The 19,674-nt window shown below is 41.0% G+C and overlaps 1 protein-coding gene across 2 annotated transcripts; it reads left to right on the top strand.

The window, feature by feature from the left end:
• The first annotated feature begins 2 nt into the window (after positions 1 to 2).
• On the top strand, positions 3 to 18,723 carry HSDL2 (hydroxysteroid dehydrogenase like 2). Of its 2 annotated transcripts, none has more exons than XR_004061509.1 (11): positions 3 to 44; positions 2,771 to 2,934; positions 3,346 to 3,444; positions 3,577 to 3,691; positions 9,130 to 9,233; positions 10,174 to 10,272; positions 15,086 to 15,280; positions 15,785 to 15,856; positions 17,213 to 17,354; positions 17,846 to 17,974; positions 18,446 to 18,723. XR_004061509.1 is itself a non-coding variant. In XM_030969183.1 (11 exons), exons 1-11 carry the CDS (start codon positions 28 to 30, stop codon positions 18,556 to 18,558), a joined length of 1,293 nt encoding a protein of 430 aa, XP_030825043.1. In that variant the 5' UTR covers positions 3 to 27; the 3' UTR covers positions 18,559 to 18,723. The 2 variants fall into 2 exon arrangements, 1 of the variants encoding a protein (XP_030825043.1); XM_030969183.1 differs by having other exon boundaries at positions 17,213 to 17,398.
• Positions 18,724 to 19,674: the final 951 nt, after the last annotated feature.

Raw genomic sequence — 19,674 nt, 5'->3', positions numbered from 1 at the left:
CCGGCCCGGCCCGGCCCCCGCGCCGCCATGCTGCCCAACACCGGGTAAGGTGTCCCCGCCGCGCCGGGACGGGGCTGCGGCGCCCGCCAGGGGCTCTCGGGGCGGGCGAGCTGCGGCCGGGACCGTCGGGGGTTCGCGGGACACCCGTGAGCGCTGTCGCCGTGCGGGCAGAGCGGGACTCGCAGCCGGCCGAGGGCGAGGAGCTGTGGCGGAGGACGCGCGTGTCCGAGGCGCCCGGGCAGCACCGGAGCCCTGGGACGAGCAGTTCGGGACGTACAGGGGACTTGAACAGTGCCTTTTGCAAGGGAAGGAGTTACTGGAGGAGTTTAATGCAAATTAGGGAGTGTATCAGTAATTTCATATGGAACATTTTTATTAAAGTATAATTACTGCTAGTATTGTTGCTGTTGCTATATTTGTTATTATTTTTGTTATTGTTGTTTAGTATTATAGTCTTCTACTACTGTCTTACCTGGCAGCCAAATTTTCTTCCTGTATAGGATCTCAATTTAGAGGTGTTTTCTGCCTTTTGGCTTTTCAGATAACAGCTGGGAAGACAAGTTATTATTAGTTCCTGTGTGTTATAAAGAGGATTATTAAATTCCTAGCATCTGCGTAAGTCATTAGAAGTGTCCCTGATGTGACCTGAAGGTCTTTACTGGCAGTCATCTGTGGTGGGAAAGGAACCAATCTTGTTTTTCAAGATTGTAGGGCACAGATGTGAATTTGATATTTTCTGTTTTATTAGTGGAATTCAGCTCTTAATGGAAGTGATGCAGATGTGACCTTCACAATTCAGGTCATAAGATATTTTAGCCAGGCAGATACACTTTATGAACTTTAAACTACTGGGCTGCTAAGTGAATTACGAAAGAAATCCTTAGTCTTGCAAATATGACTAACTAACCACCACCCTCTGACCCTGACCAACCAACTAGTTTTTTACCTGTCAAGTTGCACATGCATTCAGATCATAGCGTCATGTCTTAAATATGAAGCAGAAATACTATGACAGTGTTGAAAGACTTGCATTCACCCACCCCCTTAAGCAAAGGGCCTGCTTTCCCTACCAGTGTAGCAGAAGTCTCTGAGCTTTTGATGCCCTTCACAAGCTTCTGCTGCAGGTGAACTTTGATTTTCCTGACACCACCCCAATGTGCCCTGGCAGTGTTTCTAATTCCTTCTTTGTGGCCTGTCTTTGCACCCACTCTCTGTAAGACACTTTTCTTGGGAGCTAAGTCACAAGTTCCCTGCACAGCCCTGCTAGTCTCTGATACACCTTCTTGTCTTCTGAGTAGATCACTCCAGCCCCAGGCAGGGCTTAAAGCCCTATCAGCTTTTCTCTGCTCTTTTCTCCTCCAGAGCTGCCTCCTGCTGGACCCCATTTACCTCTTCTCTGACTAAGGTAAATTATGCTGATCTCATATTGGTTGGTTGAAGGAGGTAGAAACTAGATTCCGGCCTTACTTTACTGACTTTTACACTTTGACTATGTATTCCACAGTTAAACTTTCCTCACTGTGTGTGTGACTGAATTCACATCAGTAGTTTTTTTGTGGTTCACTCTTCTGTTTAGATATTTTTCTTCCTGTGCCTTTCTAAGATTCTTTCTAAGACTCTAAGATTTTGCAGATAAAAGCTGTTTGAAATGGCATCAGAATTCTGGACATGGTTGACTTTCTGAGATCTTGTAGATGCCTAGCCTTGCCTCTTCAGGGGAAGAGGCGTCTCCCCCTTTCTGCCTCATTCTAATTTTCTGCCTTTTGAAAGCAAAAATCCTCCTAGAGAGCATTTAAGTGATAGATGTGCTCAGACTAGAGGGGAAAAGCACATCTGAAACCAGACGGGGAGAAACAATACTAAGTTTGGCCCAGTCTGAAAGGAAAATTAATGGAAGCTCAGAGTGTAAGCTTTTGTAATATTTGTGATGCGAGCAAAAAGTGAAGTTACTGTTGCACATAGTTTATATGAATTCTTCAAATGAAGTTAAAATCCTGAACCTCCTGGGTTTTGCTACAGTGTTACAGAAAGAAACCTGACCCTTATGTAAAGCGCTGAAACACACATTCCTTCATATGCAAACCTGTTGTCTAAAAGGCTTTATCATTGAATATGTTTGTGGAGTTGATATTTCTCTTTCCAAAAATTCAGGGATACTGTATTAGCCAGACATCCTTCTTAAGCTTTAAAACTTGATAGTTTCTCTCAGTTGATTGGACCTGTTTATGGGAGGACCCACTGGACTACACACAGTTACTGGGAAACTGTTGGGTGTAGAAGATTTAAGAGAAAAATTGCCATTTCTGAAAATAAAGCTCTTGGCATTTGTATATGGTGCTGTGGTTCCAGACTTGGTACTTTATACCCCATTGAGACATCAGTTTTTTGTATTTAGAGCACTGTGATTAATAGAATTCAGAGATCTGTGTAGGTATGTTGGCTTGTTGGAAACTGGCATTTTGTTTTTACAAATTACTCTTTTTCCATTGCTGCAGAACATAGCAGCTCTGTTGTAAAACAGTGTGTTGGATCTTTTTACAAAAAGGGAGAAATGTAACTAGGTAACCTTCTTTATAGTGTTTGCAAACTTGGGATGTGGTTTTACATCAGTGGCTTCGGGCTGTTTTCTTTGTAAAAGGATGAAGGCGTTTTTCTGGCTGGGAGACTGTGCTAATTACATTTGCCCTTAGACTCTGATAAAAGTCAAATGATTAACAGCTTCTGCTTTATTCTTCTCTTCTTTACTGCCCACTATCCCCTTCACCTTTAGGAAACTGGCAGGATGCACTCTCTTCATCACAGGTGCGAGCCGGGGCATCGGCAAGGCCATTGCTTTGAAAGTTGCCAAGGATGGTGCCAACATTGTGATAGCTGCCAAGACAGCTGAGCCCCATCCTACTCTTCCAGGGACTATCTACACTGCTGCAGAAGAAAGTAAGTTGTAACAAATGAAGGTGCTTGGCTGAGTGTATACCCTTGCTTAATTACTGTACCTGAGTGGAAAAATGCATAGACTCTTAGTTTGAGTTCACCTTTGCTAAAATATGCTTAGTGCTTCTCTTGCCTCCCAGGAATGCTATAATGCTACTGTAATGAAGATGGATGTATGTATATAAATATAAAAATGCTATGCTACTTGAGATGTATAAAATAAACATTTGCAGTGTTAAGATACTGTTTTGGCTTCCCTGTTCCTCATATGATATGTTAGGAGGTCACAATTTGAGAGTGTGATTTTCAGTGCCATCTTGAAGTGTGTCATTGCTTGAGAGGTTCTGAGAAGGTTCATGTTAGTTTTCCCATCTGAGAGCAAATTTGTAAATGTTTAATTTTTTAATTGTGCAGTTGAAGCAGCTGGAGGAAAGGCTTTGCCATGCATTGTTAATGTGAGAGAAGAACAGCAAATCATTAATGCTGTGGAGAAAGCTGTGAAGACTTTTGGAGGTAAGTCAAGGTGTGGGGGAAGGCAGGCATTAACAGGCAGATTGTTCAAACAAAGAGAAAAAAACCTGCCTGCCTTACTTGTGTTTTTTTTTTCTTTAAATGCTAATGTGAAATGGCTTACTTTAAAACCAGGGATTGATATTTTGGTGAATAATGCAAGCGCCATCTCTTTGACCGGCACTTTGGAAACAGCAACAAAGAAGGTCAATCTCATGATGGATGTCAATGTACGAGGAACCTATCTTACGTAAGTGCTGAGAGAAGGAAGCAAAGCAATTGTAACAGCATGTATGATGTTATTTCAGTTTTTCTGAGAAATTCTGTAGCTGTCTTGCTGCCCTAGAATTTGAATGCAGATATTCTGCATGTGCTCACAGGAAATTGCTCAGTTATTGGTCAACTGATTTGAATTAATATTTCCAAGAATTATTTGCTAGTTGGAGTAAACAGAAACCTTATTACTGAAGTCATTAAATGTTCACAAACCCCTCCATGTATGTAGGAAGAAAAAAGTCATTTGTTTCAAATGAAGCTCCAGCTTGGCTTTGTTAAATGCTGACGCTCTTTCATTTCAAGCAAAATGACTACATTTTTGCATACATCAAGTCAATATCTTAATTGTCAGTTTTCTTCTCATAAGCTTCTTTCTCGTCTTGAGAAATATTGTATAACTCACCATACTTAAAAGAGAAATGTTGAACTGGTAACTTCATGATCCAAAGTGTTCTCCATCTACTTTCAGCTTATCAATTCTATTATTTATTTAAATGAACATACTAAGATTTGATTTCACAATTCCCGGGTTCATTATTTTGCACACGTTAGGAGGTGGATTTAGCAGGTTGAATAATTGTTACATTTTCAGGATGTCATTTAAAGCACTGTCTTAAAATGAAGACTTGGATTTTCACAGGGTTTATTAAAAAAACCATAAGATGATGGATATTCTCTAAATTCAGATGTTGCTTGGTGTGATCAGAAAGTTTTGTATCAAAGTATCACCACAGAATTATAGAATAGTTTGGGTTAGAAGGCACCTTTAAAGATTATCTAGTCCAATCCTCCCATCTAGAACAGATTGACTGTCCTTCTCCTTTCTGCAGATCAGTCTGGTTGCCAGCTCTTCATAAATTGCTGAATGGATTCAATTGTATTGCTGTAGTAAGTTCCATCTTCTCCTCCCCACCCAATAGCAGCAGTGATTTTCTTGATGTTACATCTAGCTATTCCAAATTAATGGGGAATTCCTAAAGTGTATTTTTGCTCCTGTTCTACCTTGAGAAGATTAAAAATTAGGTTCTGTATGCTGGAAGGGGAAAAGCATAAGAAAAATCACTGCCTCTCAGGGGAATGGTCTTTGTCATTGTTTTTGTAATTCTCAATTGAGAAAACATGGTGAAGCATTTTTGCCCTTTTTTCTCCTTGCTTTGTATGTTAAATCTGATTGTAATTTGTAGAGACCTACTTTCAGTTTGATGTTCAGGAAAATTTCAATAACTTAAAAAAGAAGGTGTGGATTTTTTGCCTGTGTAGAGGCGGTACTAGGAAAGATTCCCTAGTTTACAGATTATACCTGTTGACATGGGATCATGGAATTGTTAAATCGTGGAATCGATTGGGCTGAAAGAAAGCTTAAAACATTGTCTACTTCCAAGGGCTGGAAGAGACCTTAAAACTGTCTGCTTCCAAGCCCCCACCATAAGTTGGGATATCTTCCATAGACCAGGTTGCTCTGAGCCTATCCAGCCTGGCCTTGAACACTTCAATTGGTGGGGAATCTATAGTTTCCTAGGCAACCTGTTCCAGTGCCTTACCCCTCTCAGAGTAAAGAACTTCTTCCTAATATCTAATCTCAACCCACCCTCTTCCAATTTAAAGCCATCCCCCCTTGCTCTCTCACTCCATGCCCTTGTGGAAAGTCCCTCTCCCACCTTCTTGTATCCCCTTTAGGTACTGGAAGGCTGTGGTAAGGTGACTCTAGAGCTTGCTCTTTTCCAGGCAGAATCATTCTGAGCTTGTCCTTGCAGGAGAGCTGTTCCATCCCTCTGATCAATTTGGTGGCCTCCTCTGGAGTTACCTTAAAAGACCTTCCTGTGCTGGGACCCCAGAGCTGGATGCAGGGTTCCAGGTGGGCTCTCACCAGAGCAGAGCAGAGCAGAGGGGCAGAATTCCCTCCCTCCCCTGCTGTCCCGCTGCTTTGGCTGCAGCCCAGGACATGTTTGGCTTTCTGGGCTCTGAGTGCCCATGCCCATGTCCAGCCTCTCACCCAGCAGCAACCCCCAGTCCTGCTCACAGGGCTGCTCTGCATCCATTCATCCCGCAGCCTGTGTTGATGCTGGGAGTGTCCTGACCCAGGTGCAGTACCTTGTTCTTGGTCTTGTTAAACCTCATGAGATTCCCATGTGCTCACATCTCAGACTTGTCCAGGTTCCTCTGGATGGCATCCTGGCCTTCAGTGGTGTCTACAGCACCATTCAGTTTGGGATCATCTGCAAATTTGCTGACGGTGCACTTGATCCCTTCATCTGTGTCATTGATGGATGCAATAATCCGTGGCTCTCTGGGCTTTGTATGGGTCCAGTCCAGCTGGCTCAAACCCAAGCCCACACAGCCCTGCATGGACAGAAAGTAAGAGACGAGAAGCGCTCTTCTCCACGTGGGGACCAGAGTCCTGTTTATTGGCTTGGGATGGGACACTCTGGTTCCAGTGACCACCCAGGTAGAAAAGACGGTGTGGCACCTTTGCAGTGGAGTTTTATACCCAAGGGGATAGGGGTGGGGAAAGAGGACCACGGCCAATGGGATACCATTGGGGAGGGGGTGAGGGGAGGGGTATCCATGGGACAGACCACCAGGTGTGTATAACAAGGGGGGGAATGTGAGGGAGAGACCATGTGATGGGGGAGGGGAAAAAACCATCCACATGACCTAACATACTCAGTAAAAATTTCCCATCAACCAGTGCAAAACAACAACTAAATAAACTATTTAGTGCAATACAATAGATGGAGACATGGACTAACACGGGTCCCAATACCCACCTGTGAGAGACGCCTGTTGTCACTGATGTCCATCAGAACTCTGAGACATTGACCACTACCCTCTGGATGCCACTGTCCAACCAATTTCTTATTCACTGAACAGTCTGCCCATCAAATCTTCTGTCCTCAGCTTATATAGAAGGATGTTATGAGGAATCTTCTCTAAAGCTATAGAGACTAAATGACACCGGTAGTGCTACCCTTGACCTCTTGTGTATCCTTCTGTCGTAGAAAGCCTTTTGGTTGATCAGGGAGGATTTGCTCCTGGTGAAGACCCTCTGACTGTCCCAAATCACCTCCCTGTCCTAGGATCACCTCCTGATTCTAGGAGGATCTGTTCCAAGATTTTCCCAGGCACAGAGGTGAGGCTGACAGGTTGGTAGTTGCCAGGGTTCTCCTGTCCACCCTTTTTAAACATTGGTATGTTTCCCTTTTTACGGACACTTGGGTCATCAGCTGATTCCACAGTTTTTCAAATATGGGGAGTGGCTTGGCAACCTATTCCCTCAGGACTGTGAGGTGCATGTCATCAGGCCCCATGGACTTGTGTATGTTCAGGCTCCTCATGGTCAGAATCCTCATCTTCACTTAATGTGGGAAACACTTTGCTCCCCCAATCCCCATCCTGCTGTCCATCTACTTAACAGGTGTGGGAAGAGAAGTTGCCATTGAAGACTGAGGCAAAAAAGTTGTTGACCCTCTCAGCCTTCTTGTCAACGGTTGCTACCAGTGTTCCAGCCTTGCTATCCCAGGGTGTATGTGTATGCACTTTCTTTGCTTTCCTTTTCTGACTGACAGATCTGTAGAAGCCCTTTTTGTTATTCTTTACATCCCTTGTAAAGTTCAGCTCCAGCTTCACTTTGGCTTGCCTCACCCCAAATGTGTACAACAAGTCTGTATATTCTTCACAGGATACTTTTTCCCTGTCTCCACTGGCTATGCATTTGTTTCTTGTCATTTAATTTGACCAGCAGTTCTTGTACTCTTCCATTCCAGTCTCTTGCCTTCCTTGACAATTTCTTTGCCATTGGATCACTAGCTCTTGTGCTTTGTGGAAGGTGTCCTTAAAGATCTGCCAGTTCTGTTCTGCTCCCTTGTTTCTGAAGGCAGTGTTACAAGGATTCCTACTGACTAAGTTATTGAAGAAGTGGAATTTTGCTCTTCTGAAGCTCAGGGCCCTGACTTTGCTCTTTGCTTGACCTGCTTCCCTCCAAACTGTGAAATCCACCAGTGCATGATCACTGCAGCCCAGGCTGCCTCCCATCGTGATGTCCCTGATTAGCTCACTTAGGTTTGTGACCATCAGGTCCAGAATGGCATCCCTTCTGGTAGAGTTATTACCTGGGTTAAGGAGTTCTGCTCCATGCATTCCAGGAATCTCTTGGATTGCCTACAGTTTTGGGTTTTTTTGCTACTTTTCCTTCAGACACTGAGGTGTCTGAAGTCTCCCAGTAGGACAAGAGCCCGCAAGGGTGATCCTTCCTGAAGTTGGAGCAAGAAGGTCTCATCAATAGGCTACTCTTGATCAGAGATCTGTAGTGATGCCAACCACAAGATTGCCTTTGTTGTTTCAGTCTGTGTTTCTTACCCACGGGCTTTTACCTGCTCATTGTTGTTCTTCAGTTCACAGGTTGTTCTTCAGAGATGGCTCATCACACTCAATGCACTTGTTGAAGTAGAGGGCAACCCTCCATCCCTCCTTTCTCCCTTGTCCCTTCTGATCAGGCTGTAGCCATCAATGGCTGCAGTTGAGTCATGGGATTTATCCCACCAAGTTTCAATAATGGCAGCTAAGTTTCTTGGTTCCTATGCATTAAGAAATTGAGGCATGTTAGTGAACCTGCCACTGAAAAGAGTTGAGACCCCAGGACAGTTAAGGAGGTGGTAAATAATTTAGTTTACTACTACTATGGTGATTTTGCTATTGAAGGTGTTGAAGTTGTTCCCTTTGTGGCTGAGAGTATGTGTGGGTCCTGTTGGAATATTTGAACTGTTGGTCACTAATGTGGTGATGTTTTCACCCTGTGAAGCTTGATTAAAAATTCTCAAGCAGAGATAAAATATAAACATTGCCCCAGTGCTAGAAGTGGTGTCAAAAGACAGTTTCTGTAAAGCAGAAGTTCCAATTTACAGAGATGTATAAATTCAAAGTAGAATTATCTTAGAAGAGAATAGGGTTTCATTTTTCTTTGGAATATTTATAATAGCATTCTGCTATGCAATATTAGTTCTTCAACATGGTTTTAAAGAAGAAATAAGTATGGGATTAGAAGAGAATATTTTTATGACTACATGATGCTCTACATTGTTAATTTTCATTGTTGCCTTAGAGCATTGTTGCCGCTACCAGAACTATTATAAGGAGATTATGGCTTCTGAGTATCTGGAAAATTAGCTTTAGTCAAAACTGATGCACTGATTGGAGAATGTGGTCCAATTTCCAGGAATGAATACTAGGCCTGAGATAAGTGATCTGTGACAGATATTTTTTTTGTTGTTCTTTACACCAGTTAAATACTTGATATGAGAAGAGGCTTTGTCTTGGGCTGTTGTGAAAATATTGGTCTACTAGTATTGTTGTTACTGTAATTATAGGTGTTCCATAAAATAAGAGGTGACTGATTTGTCTGAATCTATCTTTCAGGTCTAAAGCATGTCTTCCCCACTTGAGGAAGAGTAAGAACCCCCATATCCTGAACCTTAGTCCACCTATGAATCTGAATCCCATGTGGTTCAAAAATCATTGTGGTGAGTAGCTTTCAGAGCGTTTTTTGGTATTTGGTGAGAAACAAGTAAGTTCCTGGTGAAGTGTGCAGTACTGCTAGTGCAGAATGCCGGATCTTGTATCTTTAGCACTGCATACAGACTGGCACTAATGGTTCCTCACAGCATTTTGTACCTGACCTACAAGAAATTGTTTTGTGGGAAAATGTAGGGCAGGTTTCAAGGCATCATCCATGCTTTTTGTTTTCAGGGTAAGTCTGTGATTTTCTGTGGGAATTGTTAGGATTACATATTTTCTGCTCCTAATAGAGACAGAAACCCAAATTTTATTTTCTTACTGATTCATCTTCCTGGTTTTTTTTAGTATGGATAAAGCTCAGTGTTATCTTTTAATATTTTGAAATTATTTTGAGATGGAAAAAGAACTCCATGTTATCTTGAAATTAGTGTTGCTCATTTTAAAACTGTAGCGAAACCTTTCCATTTTGGACACTTGTCATGTTAAACTCCAGCAAGTTCCAGTTCTTTCCCCAAGTTTCCATTCTCAAAGTAGATAGATAACAAGGATATAGAACTCCTGTTCCCCACTTCTTTTGTCTATAGGATTCTAGTTTGGTTCTTAACAGCTGCTATGCCTTAGGCATCTTAAAAAAAATGATCACTCTTGTCAGTGTAGCCTGCATAAAAAGCATGACAAAATCCACCATGCAGCTAGGCTTCAGCTTTCTTTTTGGCAGAACATGTGTAGTTTTCATTTTGTTTGCAGTGAAAAGACAGACTACAGTTTGTAGCTGATGGACATGGCAGGTAGAAGGGAGAGATTTTGACTCTAGGAAAGTGCTGTTTTTTCTGAAAGCCCTGAATTTTCCATGTGAGCCAATTATCTGTTTTATATTCCTCTCATAATTAAAATTAGATTTTACATAGAGTCTAAACTTTTCTATTTTTTCACTTCTTGTCTTAGCTTATACCATTTCTAAATATGGGATGTCCATGTGTGTCTTGGGAATGGCAGAAGAATTTAGAGGAGAAGTTGCTGTCAATGCTTTATGGCCTAAAACAGGTAATTTTTTTTTTTTTTTAGTATTACTGAAATACTGACTTTCTGTATTTTGTCTGCTAAAGCTTATTTTATTTGACACTGAATATACTTCAGGTTTCTTTTGGAATAGATTCAAGCAGTTCTTTTATGTGTTGTGTTCTTTTATATATGTTATGAGCAGTTCTTTTATTTCTTCATCCTGCATGGGTTCTGGTTTTCATTGTAGTTCTCACTAGACTGTTGTCACTTTGAGCTAAACTCATCTTCATCTAGTTTAAAACCACACAGTTGAAGTGTGTGTGTGGTGTTTGACTTGCCTGTGCTTTTTCTGATGCAGCCAGTGTTTTGGTTTGGACAGAATCACAAAAATAATTGTATGCTTTAATGAGTGGGTATTGAACATCTGTGTACGTAGTACTTTTTAGAATTCCTTGCTAGTTAAACTGCGGGAGCTTACTGACAAGATAGATACCTCTGTACATGCGGAAATAATTTTTAAAAGGCCTATTCCTAGAAGTTTTGGCACAGTGCAGTTCTGTGAAGAGCTGTTCACAGAACCATCTGGTGGCAAATGACAAGAAATTAGCTCAATGCTCCCATGTTGTATTAGCTTCAATTGCTTTGTGTGGGTCAGTGAGGATAAGGACTGCTGTTTGAGGTTTGGCCAGCTGTTTGCCAAGGAGGCCAGTCTCTTTCCCCAGATATATTTATGGGCAGAAATTATACAGAGTGTTAAAATCAATACCAGACAGAGGGTAATCCTGCCCCTTAGTCGTGTAAGCCCAGTCATTGTGTTAGAAAACATTACAACAGTGTTTATTTCCTTAACGAGTGCAAGGAAGGAAGAAGGAATAGGAGGTAAAAATTTGAACCAAGATCCTCTTCTGAGGATGGTGCTCCTGTTTAAGAAGTGTTTGTACACAGACACTTTTCAATGTTCTGCTGTTAGGAATTGCAGGCCCCTTTCAACCTTCAGTGGGGACTGGAACTCTCTGATCTGCTTTCTCCAAGGTGAGAAATGTGAGGAAAACTTAACTATTTCAGAAAAAATCAGCCAAATTTCTCTGCTCGAATACAGTAGCTGATCATCAGTTGAACAGTTGGGTTGGTGTGCCTGACAGACTTGGTCCTTTTTCATTGGTCTGGACGCTTGCATCTTAAATGCTTCCAGTAAATGGATGTCCCATAGTTCTGCTCACTCTGTGAGTTCTACCACAGAAATTTTTTGGTAAGAGATTGACTTTTAAAATTATAATTATATCGTTCATGATAATTATATCATCACAAAACCTGTACTATTTTGAAGACCAAAGGTCTTCATTTGTGATGTACTGAAGGCAACTACATGCATAGCTTCAAAATATGGATTACCTTGTGGTGGAGTCAAAGTTCACCTTTCAGGTTTCTAGTATGTGTTGTATTTTTTTTTTTGTTTCTGAGGCAGTTAAAAGAAATGTGCACTTGTTTCCACATACTTGCTTCTTGAGTGCCCCAGGAAAACCTCAAAAAATTTTCCTCAAAACCTCAAATGGAGATTTCCCAGTATCTATGTCATTTGGAATAGAACCATGAAACCTGATTCTTGGTCTTTAGCTCCCTAGATCCCACCCATCCCCTTTGTCTTGCCTTAAAATGGCACTGTTAAATGGGTTTTATATCCCCTCAGAATCCAGTAAGTGGGAGTAACTTGGTTTCTCATTAGCAGAGGTGACCTTCTACCTACCATTGTGTGGTTTTTGGTCATTGGCTGATTTAACAATGTATATTTTCTATGAAAGTTAGGGATTGTAAAGGAATTAATTCAGATTATCTCATTCAGATAGAGAGACATAGTTTGAAACTGCAGACAACCAATTTAACTTATTTTTTCATAAAAACAGTAGTACAAGATTGCCTGTGTCTTGTAAGTGCTTACTTCATATGCTGTATAGACGCGTTATGTGGATCCTCCACAGCTTTCTTATTCTGGATGTGCTGGAAAAACATCCACTACTATTGTGGAAATGAGTCAGTGGCTTTATGGATCCTGTTAAAAGCTAAAGATTTTTTTTCTGCAGAGACCAGCTGGTTGTAATAGGTATTTATTTTGCAACATGGCTGTTTCTCCTGCCCACCTGAATAATTTGACCTGAAAAATAATGGCAAGGAAAAAATGAACCTGTGAGAATTTCTCCACCCCTTCCACAATGGAAACATTTTCAGAGGGGCAGCTAACTTTATAAGCAGGTTATATTAAGTCTTGCATAGTTGAATACATTATTTCTTTTTAATTTTGTCTTATGCTGCAGCACTCCAAGAATCAGTAGTAGTACCTGTGTCTCAGATGTCTTCTCGTATTAAAGAATATTTTTGGTGCTGTTAATAAGCTTCTATAAAATCTGACATTCTTAATGTGGGGAAGTGGGAAACCCAAACCAAATACAGTTATATCTTTCTCTTGAGCATTACATTTCCAATGTGTCCTTGGTAACATACCCATACCTGCTAAAGTAAGAAAGAACACTCTGGGAGCTGCTACTGGTTACAGAGTGCAGCTGATACTTTTTCCCCACAGGATCCTGCAGAACATGAGGCTTGGAAGTGCAGGAAGATTCAATTTACAGATGAAACCAGTATATATTATAAAAAATGCTTTTTTAAAGAATCTATGTGAGATGCTGTAAAGAAATAAAAAAAAGTAATTAAGCTTTTTATATAATCAAGGGTATACAAGCAGAGCTTTTTGTTTGCAGAAATTATGCCTGCTCATTCAGTGGTGCCTCCATGAAAACTGATGTGACATAAAGTATAAAAGATCATAATGTGTGAATTCTCCAGTACAAAAAAAAATGTGCTTTTGAAAGGTTTATCTTCCAAAAGTCATAAAGTTAACTTCCTTATTGTGAACCTCCAGAGAGGCAGTGTTACAGACTTCCGTGGTATCTGAAATACAGTTGCAAAGTTCCTAATTTAAGAGCCCACTATCATCTCATACAAATGTGATTACCCTCAGTGTTAGTATGGATGGCAGGATAGGTTCATTAATCTGATTTTTTAAACAGATTTCTCCATTTATCTAAAAGCGAAAGAGGACATCTGTCAAAAGGGCAAGGGGCAATCCCATCACAAAGAGAGCAGAAGAATAGTACAGGTGTCCTGGGACAGAATTGGAGGTCTATTGATGTGCATTAGAGGCAAACCTGCATCCCTTTATATGAAATGAATATAATAATGTGCAGCCAGATTACGAGGCAGTGCAGTTTGAAACCTCTTTGCTTATGCAGATAGGGTGACTGTGCTCAGAATAATAATAGTTAACAGTAACAGAGAAGTGACAGACCTGTGGGACAGGGAAAGTGAGCAGCTTAATGAATCCTCAGAACACATATATTTAAGAGAACTTGATAAATTTCATCATAGTATTTGACAAAAATATTCTCTGCACTGTTGGTAGCTATTAAAAAAAATAAATCTTGCTGGGTATATATCACTTCAGAAGACAAAAAAAAGGCAAATTTATTGACTTCCTTAAAGATGAGAAGATGACCTAGGTAGACCTACAGTATGTACAGTATATCTATTTGTCACTTTTTATTTAGTCATGTGTTTGTAGTTTTTCAATTGATTTGAAAAAAAAAGCTGAGGTTGCTTAATAGTAAATGAAACCTAGAAGCTAATTCTCATTACAGAAAACTAATGTAATTAAGTCAATAGGGACATCTACACACTTCTGCACTCTCCTAGGGTACACTTGGACAGGAGCTCTCAGGCCAGTGCTTAAGACTTTGGTCCTTTTTCCCAGTATGTACTTTGAAAGGTGAATGAATGATCCAGCTCAGATACATGTGTCCTGCCCAGTGCCTCATTTTTTTTTGCTATTTAAGGAATGTTGGGATCATTTCTGTACCAAAATTGCTGTTACTTTGTGTGGAATGTAAGCACTGAAAGGAAGACAAAAATGTATCTTTCAAGGTTTATCCTTCTGCTTCCCTGATGTTCTGGCCTGATATGTAGGAAAGGATTTGTGAATCTGCCTCAAAACTTGGGGGCAGAGTGTTGAGTTTTAAACAGCAGATGGGAAAAACTAATGAAGCAGAACATATGAGGGAAAAACAGTAAGATGGCAAGTGTCAAAAGCTGCAACTAGACAGCTTTTCCATGGAATAGGATGAAAAAACAATGGAATGGATACCTCAGCCTGGAATAGCAAATCACAGACTTAGACAGCAGCATGCCACAGTTTTAGTAGCTCCCATGAGAGAACCATAAAGAAGAATAGTAGAATGGCACAGAGGTAACAGAATTGCTTAATAAAAGAATCAGAAGCCTAGGAGATGTGGATTTTATTCTTAGGTCTAACACAGCCTTTCTGAGAAATACTGAACAAGTCATGTGAGGGTTTTGTTATTTGGTTTCTCATTAACTTAGGAGAAGCACTTTAGTAGCTCATGGGAGTTATCAAAAGACTAAAATTAAGCATCAAGACTTTCGGTGTGATAATCACCAAAGCTAATTCTTTATAACTGACGTGTCATACATTCACTTTGAGGAAAACTGTTGTCCTGTTAATTTTTCATGTCCTAAACAACTGGTGGAAAACTGGTGGGCTGATAAATACATAGAGGGATGTGACTGTCAGAAGATGTTCTGGCATTTTTGATTCCTGTGATCATTTCATGGATTTTTACTGTTGCTTGTAAAGAATTATTTGTTGGTTGGTAGTATTTCACAGCTTCTGTCTTCTAGAGTTTCCTTTTGCCTGAAAGGAAAATAAACTTTGTTTACCTGTGGAAGAAATGAGAATTCCATGTCATCAGTGTTAAAGCTTTGTTTTCTTATCCTCCAAACTTTCTAGCCATTCATACAGCTGCTATGGATATGCTGGGAGGAGCTGGAATAGAAAAACAGTGCAGGAAAACGGACATCCTGGCAGATGCTGCATATTGCATTTTGACAAAACCAAAAACTTTCACTGGCAACTTCATTATTGATGAAGTTCTGCTGAGAGAAGAAGGAGTTAAGGATTTTGATGTTTATGCAATTGCACCAGGTAAAAGACATCTTTTAAAGGTGAGAAGTAGGTTCAAGAAGGAGGGAAGAATATGTGGAGAATACTAATACAGTTTTGTTTCCCAGGGTTCTTCAATTAGTTAATAAAAAATGTTGCTTTGCCTCAGCTTTGAGAACATGCCTTAGTAGAAAGGCCATATGGATCCACTGAGAGTTTAATAATTTAATGTCTATTAAATTACATTAAGAAATTCTTTAATGAGAAGAAAACCTACCTGCACTGTAGATGTATATATTACTATTTAACAGCTAATGAGATAGATTTTTATGTTTTTCTTCTCCGATGTTCTTCATTGCAACCTTAGAAGCCTTCTAAGTCAGATTTTAAATGAACAAAATTCTAAACTGTTACTTCATGCTACATTTTCCCTTCAAATTTAAACTGAGATACAGTACTACTTGACTGTAGTTTCAGATGAAACAGATTCTCACGGTGCACACCTGGTTTACTTAGATTTATTAATACATTTTTCCTCCCTCTTAGGTCACCCTCTGATGCCTGATTTCTTCTTAGATGTTGAAATTGACACTACAGCTATGAAGCAAGAAGGATATGGTAGGAAAAGCACCATGTGTACAAGTCCATAATTTCCATAATTAATTTCATTTCACAATAATGAATGCTCTATGTTTTTATTTTTCCCCTATGAATTTGGACTCCACTCAAGCTTTTTTAGCAAAAACCATTTTCTGATTTGAAGAGTAAGATCTATGGAAGTGACTATGTAGTTAAAACTGGGGAAAAATATCATACCTCTTGCAGGACTTCCATGGTGTAAAGTCAGTGCATTGTTTTGAAGAATTGTTTTTTAATCATCTGAATTGTGGTAGTAGGGAGGTCACAGGTAAGTATTGTTGGAAAAAGAAATTAGACTGCAAACAGCATATTTTGCAGGAATATCTCCTTTGCCTTGCTCATTTATACAAAAGAATATGACATAAAGCCTCCATGGCTTCTTACATGAAATTTGCACAATTTGCACATTTAAAATAGCTGTTGGGTGAAACGCAGAATTTTTTTTTTAGAAAAGCGTTGCTTTTTCTTTTTCAGAATTGGTTTATGTCAAGTTGAAGGGCAACTAAAGTGCTGAACTGCTTTTATTGGAGTGTCAAAACAGGGATAAAGCCAGGGCAGAGGAGGCAAGCTTGGAAATGTTCCTTTCTGGTGGAAATACTCCTTGAGCAATCACACTAGGACCGTTCTGCCAGGGACAGATGGTGTTAGTTCCTTGGGCTCCCAGTGCAGTTATTTTGTAGGGATTCACAGAACAGACCTAAGTATTTTTTGATACTGAAGATGCCTGAGAGACTTTCAACAGCATTTTGAGGGGCTGTTCCACTTGATTGGCTTTTAAAATTGCAAAAGCTTTCCTTTACTGTTAAATGTGCATGTTCATTGGGGTGAAGTAAGCCACTCATCAAAGCAGAACATTTATTTCCACCTTGGAGGACCATTGCAGAAGAGTTTATGAAAATATGCATGTCCTTTACAAGACAGACAAGACAGAAGTATTTTGAGATGAAAGCAATGGCTATTAAAGACACTGATTTTTTATTTTTAATAAAAATAAAAGTCAAGAGTAGTGTATGGATTACATTAGAAAACTGTTGTGTGAGCAGCAGTAATGAACTGTAAACAGTCAGAATTAGAATTTTGCTGTGGTTTTATTTTTGCTTTTCTTTTGATCTGTCAGGAATCAAAATTTATTACAGAATTACATTTAGCGATGTACATCTATTCAGATTCCTGGTGGAGAAATTATCCTTTATCAGTGTTAATACTGAAATGGTAAAATAACCACTTTGCCTACTTTGAAGCTTAAATCCTTTCAAATGGAGTTCTCTGCTTATGATTCTACATACACTTTCAGAGTGGTTTGCATTTGAAAGGGAAAAGTAATCTTTCTCATAGGTGCCCAGGAGGAGAAGAAATTAAGCAGATCCCAGCAGGAAGGAGCAGATGCAGCCAAGGCTAAGACAGAATCTGCTGCAGCCACGCCATCGAGTCCTGTTGCAGAGACGTTCCGAGTTATTCAAGGGACAGTGACTGAAGAGTACGTGAGAAGTACTCAGGGTGTCTTTCAGTTTGAGCTCTCTGGTAAGCCCATCGCTTGTGCAGCCTTGCCTGGCAAAAGGCCCCGGTGTTTTCAGACAGAAACACTTTGGAAGCTGGTCCCAAAGCAGGCCGGCTCCTGTTCAGTTCCTGTGACGCTCGTGCTGCAGGCCCGCTCGAGCAGCGGCTGTCCCTCTGTCCGGCGCTGCTGCGGCTGTGCTCAGGGCGCTCGGGGGCCACGGCAGAAGCGCCAGCTGCCAGCGGCTCTGGGAGCAAAGCGCGGCCTCTGGGCTCCCCTGGCCGCGGCCCCAGGCCGTGGTGCGTGGGCGGCTCACGGGGAACAAGAGGTGACTCCTTGCAGAGCCCCGCCAGCGTGCGGGCTGCCACGGAGCCGCTGCAAACGCACACGGCCGCGGGCGTCTGGCGGGGCAGCAGAGAGGGAGGGCACAGCAGTGCTTGCTGCCTTCTCACCGTGCTTCACTCTCTGTCCAGGCGATGGCGGAGGCACTTGGTATATTGACCTGAAGACCAAGGGTGGGAGCGCTGGCTTCGGAAAGCCTCCCGTGACAGCTGATGTGGTTATGAGCATGTCGAGTGCCGACTTTGTGAAGATGTTCACAGGTGAGGGACAAAGGCCTTTGTCAAGGGACGCAGGTACCGGGAGAGCCAGAAAAGCTGTCCCAGAAAAGCCTCTGCTGACAGGCGAGTAGAGCAGCTTCTCGCTCTGTGATCTGGGATTGGAGGAGCTTTCAGCTTTTTGTGGCTCTGGGGAGAGTGCAGGCAAGAACTGCTTGGATTCTTCTGCACTCCTGCATCCTGTGAACAGGAAGAGTGCAAAAGGTTACGCTGCTTTTATTAACCAGGTACCAACATTTTAGCAGCCAGTGTATCTTCAGAAAGAATCCAGTCAATGCATTGGGCTTGTGCTCTGCGCATGTCTGAGCAGCGTCTCCTAAATGTGCACTGCTTGTACCAGGAGGACTTGGTAGCAGTATAGATGCTAAGGTTTCACTGCGGTGGCATTACATTATCCTGTGCAAAGGCTTTTTCCACTTCCTTTGATATTCTGATGATTCTGTTTCTTCTTTTTAGGTAAATTGAAGCCAACTCTGGCCTTCATGACTGGAAGATTAAGGATTAAAGGAAACATGGCACTAGCAATAAAACTTGAGAAGATGCTTTCACAGCTTAATTCTAAACTGTGAGGGGAAACCCATACTAGCACAACAGTGGCCTTTCATATATAACTGCAATGCTGTTTTAAATTTTTAGTTCTTGTTTTTCTGATGCAGTATAAGAAATATGGATAAAGTGTGAGGTTTTTATGGAAGAAATAACTCAATCCGATTAAAAAGATGTCCATAATTAAACTAATTCTGTCTCAAGAATGCACTTAGGTTCCAGATATTTTCTTTATTTCTGCTCCTCTTGGTCAATGTAGGACATCTGAAGTGAGTTTTTTCCCATGTAGTTGATTGTGCACATATCCCATGGAAAAGGTGGGTAGAGCAAATGTCACCCTGCAGATCAGTGCTAGAAGTGCTATGCCAAATTTACTAAGCTGGCTTACAAGTAGAAGTAATGTGGTCAGTTTAACAGAGTTTTAGTCACACCTGGTAAATTATTATCTCAAATTTTTCTCTCCTTTAATGAGTTTATTACCTACATGTATTCTCATGTATCTGCATTACACTGAGGCTGTACAGCCATACTGAGTGATAAGTATGTTTTCTTCTTATGCAAAGGTATGCTCACAGACATGCATGCTCATGTGCTCCCTCTCTTCTCCTACCCCCCTACATCGCTGCAGCCAGTCAATTTCCCCTTGCTTCCATTTGGCTGGTAAAGATTTAAACTCACTGGTAAAATGATGCATGTCTCCACTTTGTAAGTGCCCAAGTGCACACATGGGCTGCCACTTCATGTGACAGCATCTGCAAAGTCAGATGGAGCAACCTCTTAAAATGTTTATTCATGGCAGACAAAAAAACTGCCCAGATTCTGGATCATTCACTCTTCTGAGCAAGCTGAGAAGGTTGCAACACTTAGGATTTATTTCTTAATTAACTTAGAAACACAAAAGTTTACAACTTTTTAGAGCCTGTGCTTGTTTAAAATTGCTTGACCTGCATTGAGAATGGCACATCTGTATTGCTTTCATCACAGTTCACAGAATCACAGAATGGGCCAGTTTGGAAGGGACCACATTGGGTCATCTGGTCCAATCTCCCTGCTCAAGCAGTATTTTCCTAAAGTACATTGATTACACAGAATTAAATCCAGATGGTTCTTGAATGTCTCCAGTGAGGGAGTGTCCGCAA

Source organism: Camarhynchus parvulus, chromosome Z, assembly GCF_901933205.1.
Source record: "Camarhynchus parvulus chromosome Z, STF_HiC, whole genome shotgun sequence".
Classification (NCBI taxonomy): Eukaryota; Metazoa; Chordata; class Aves; order Passeriformes; family Thraupidae; genus Camarhynchus; species Camarhynchus parvulus.
This window is presented reverse-complemented; position numbering and strand designations above follow the sequence as displayed.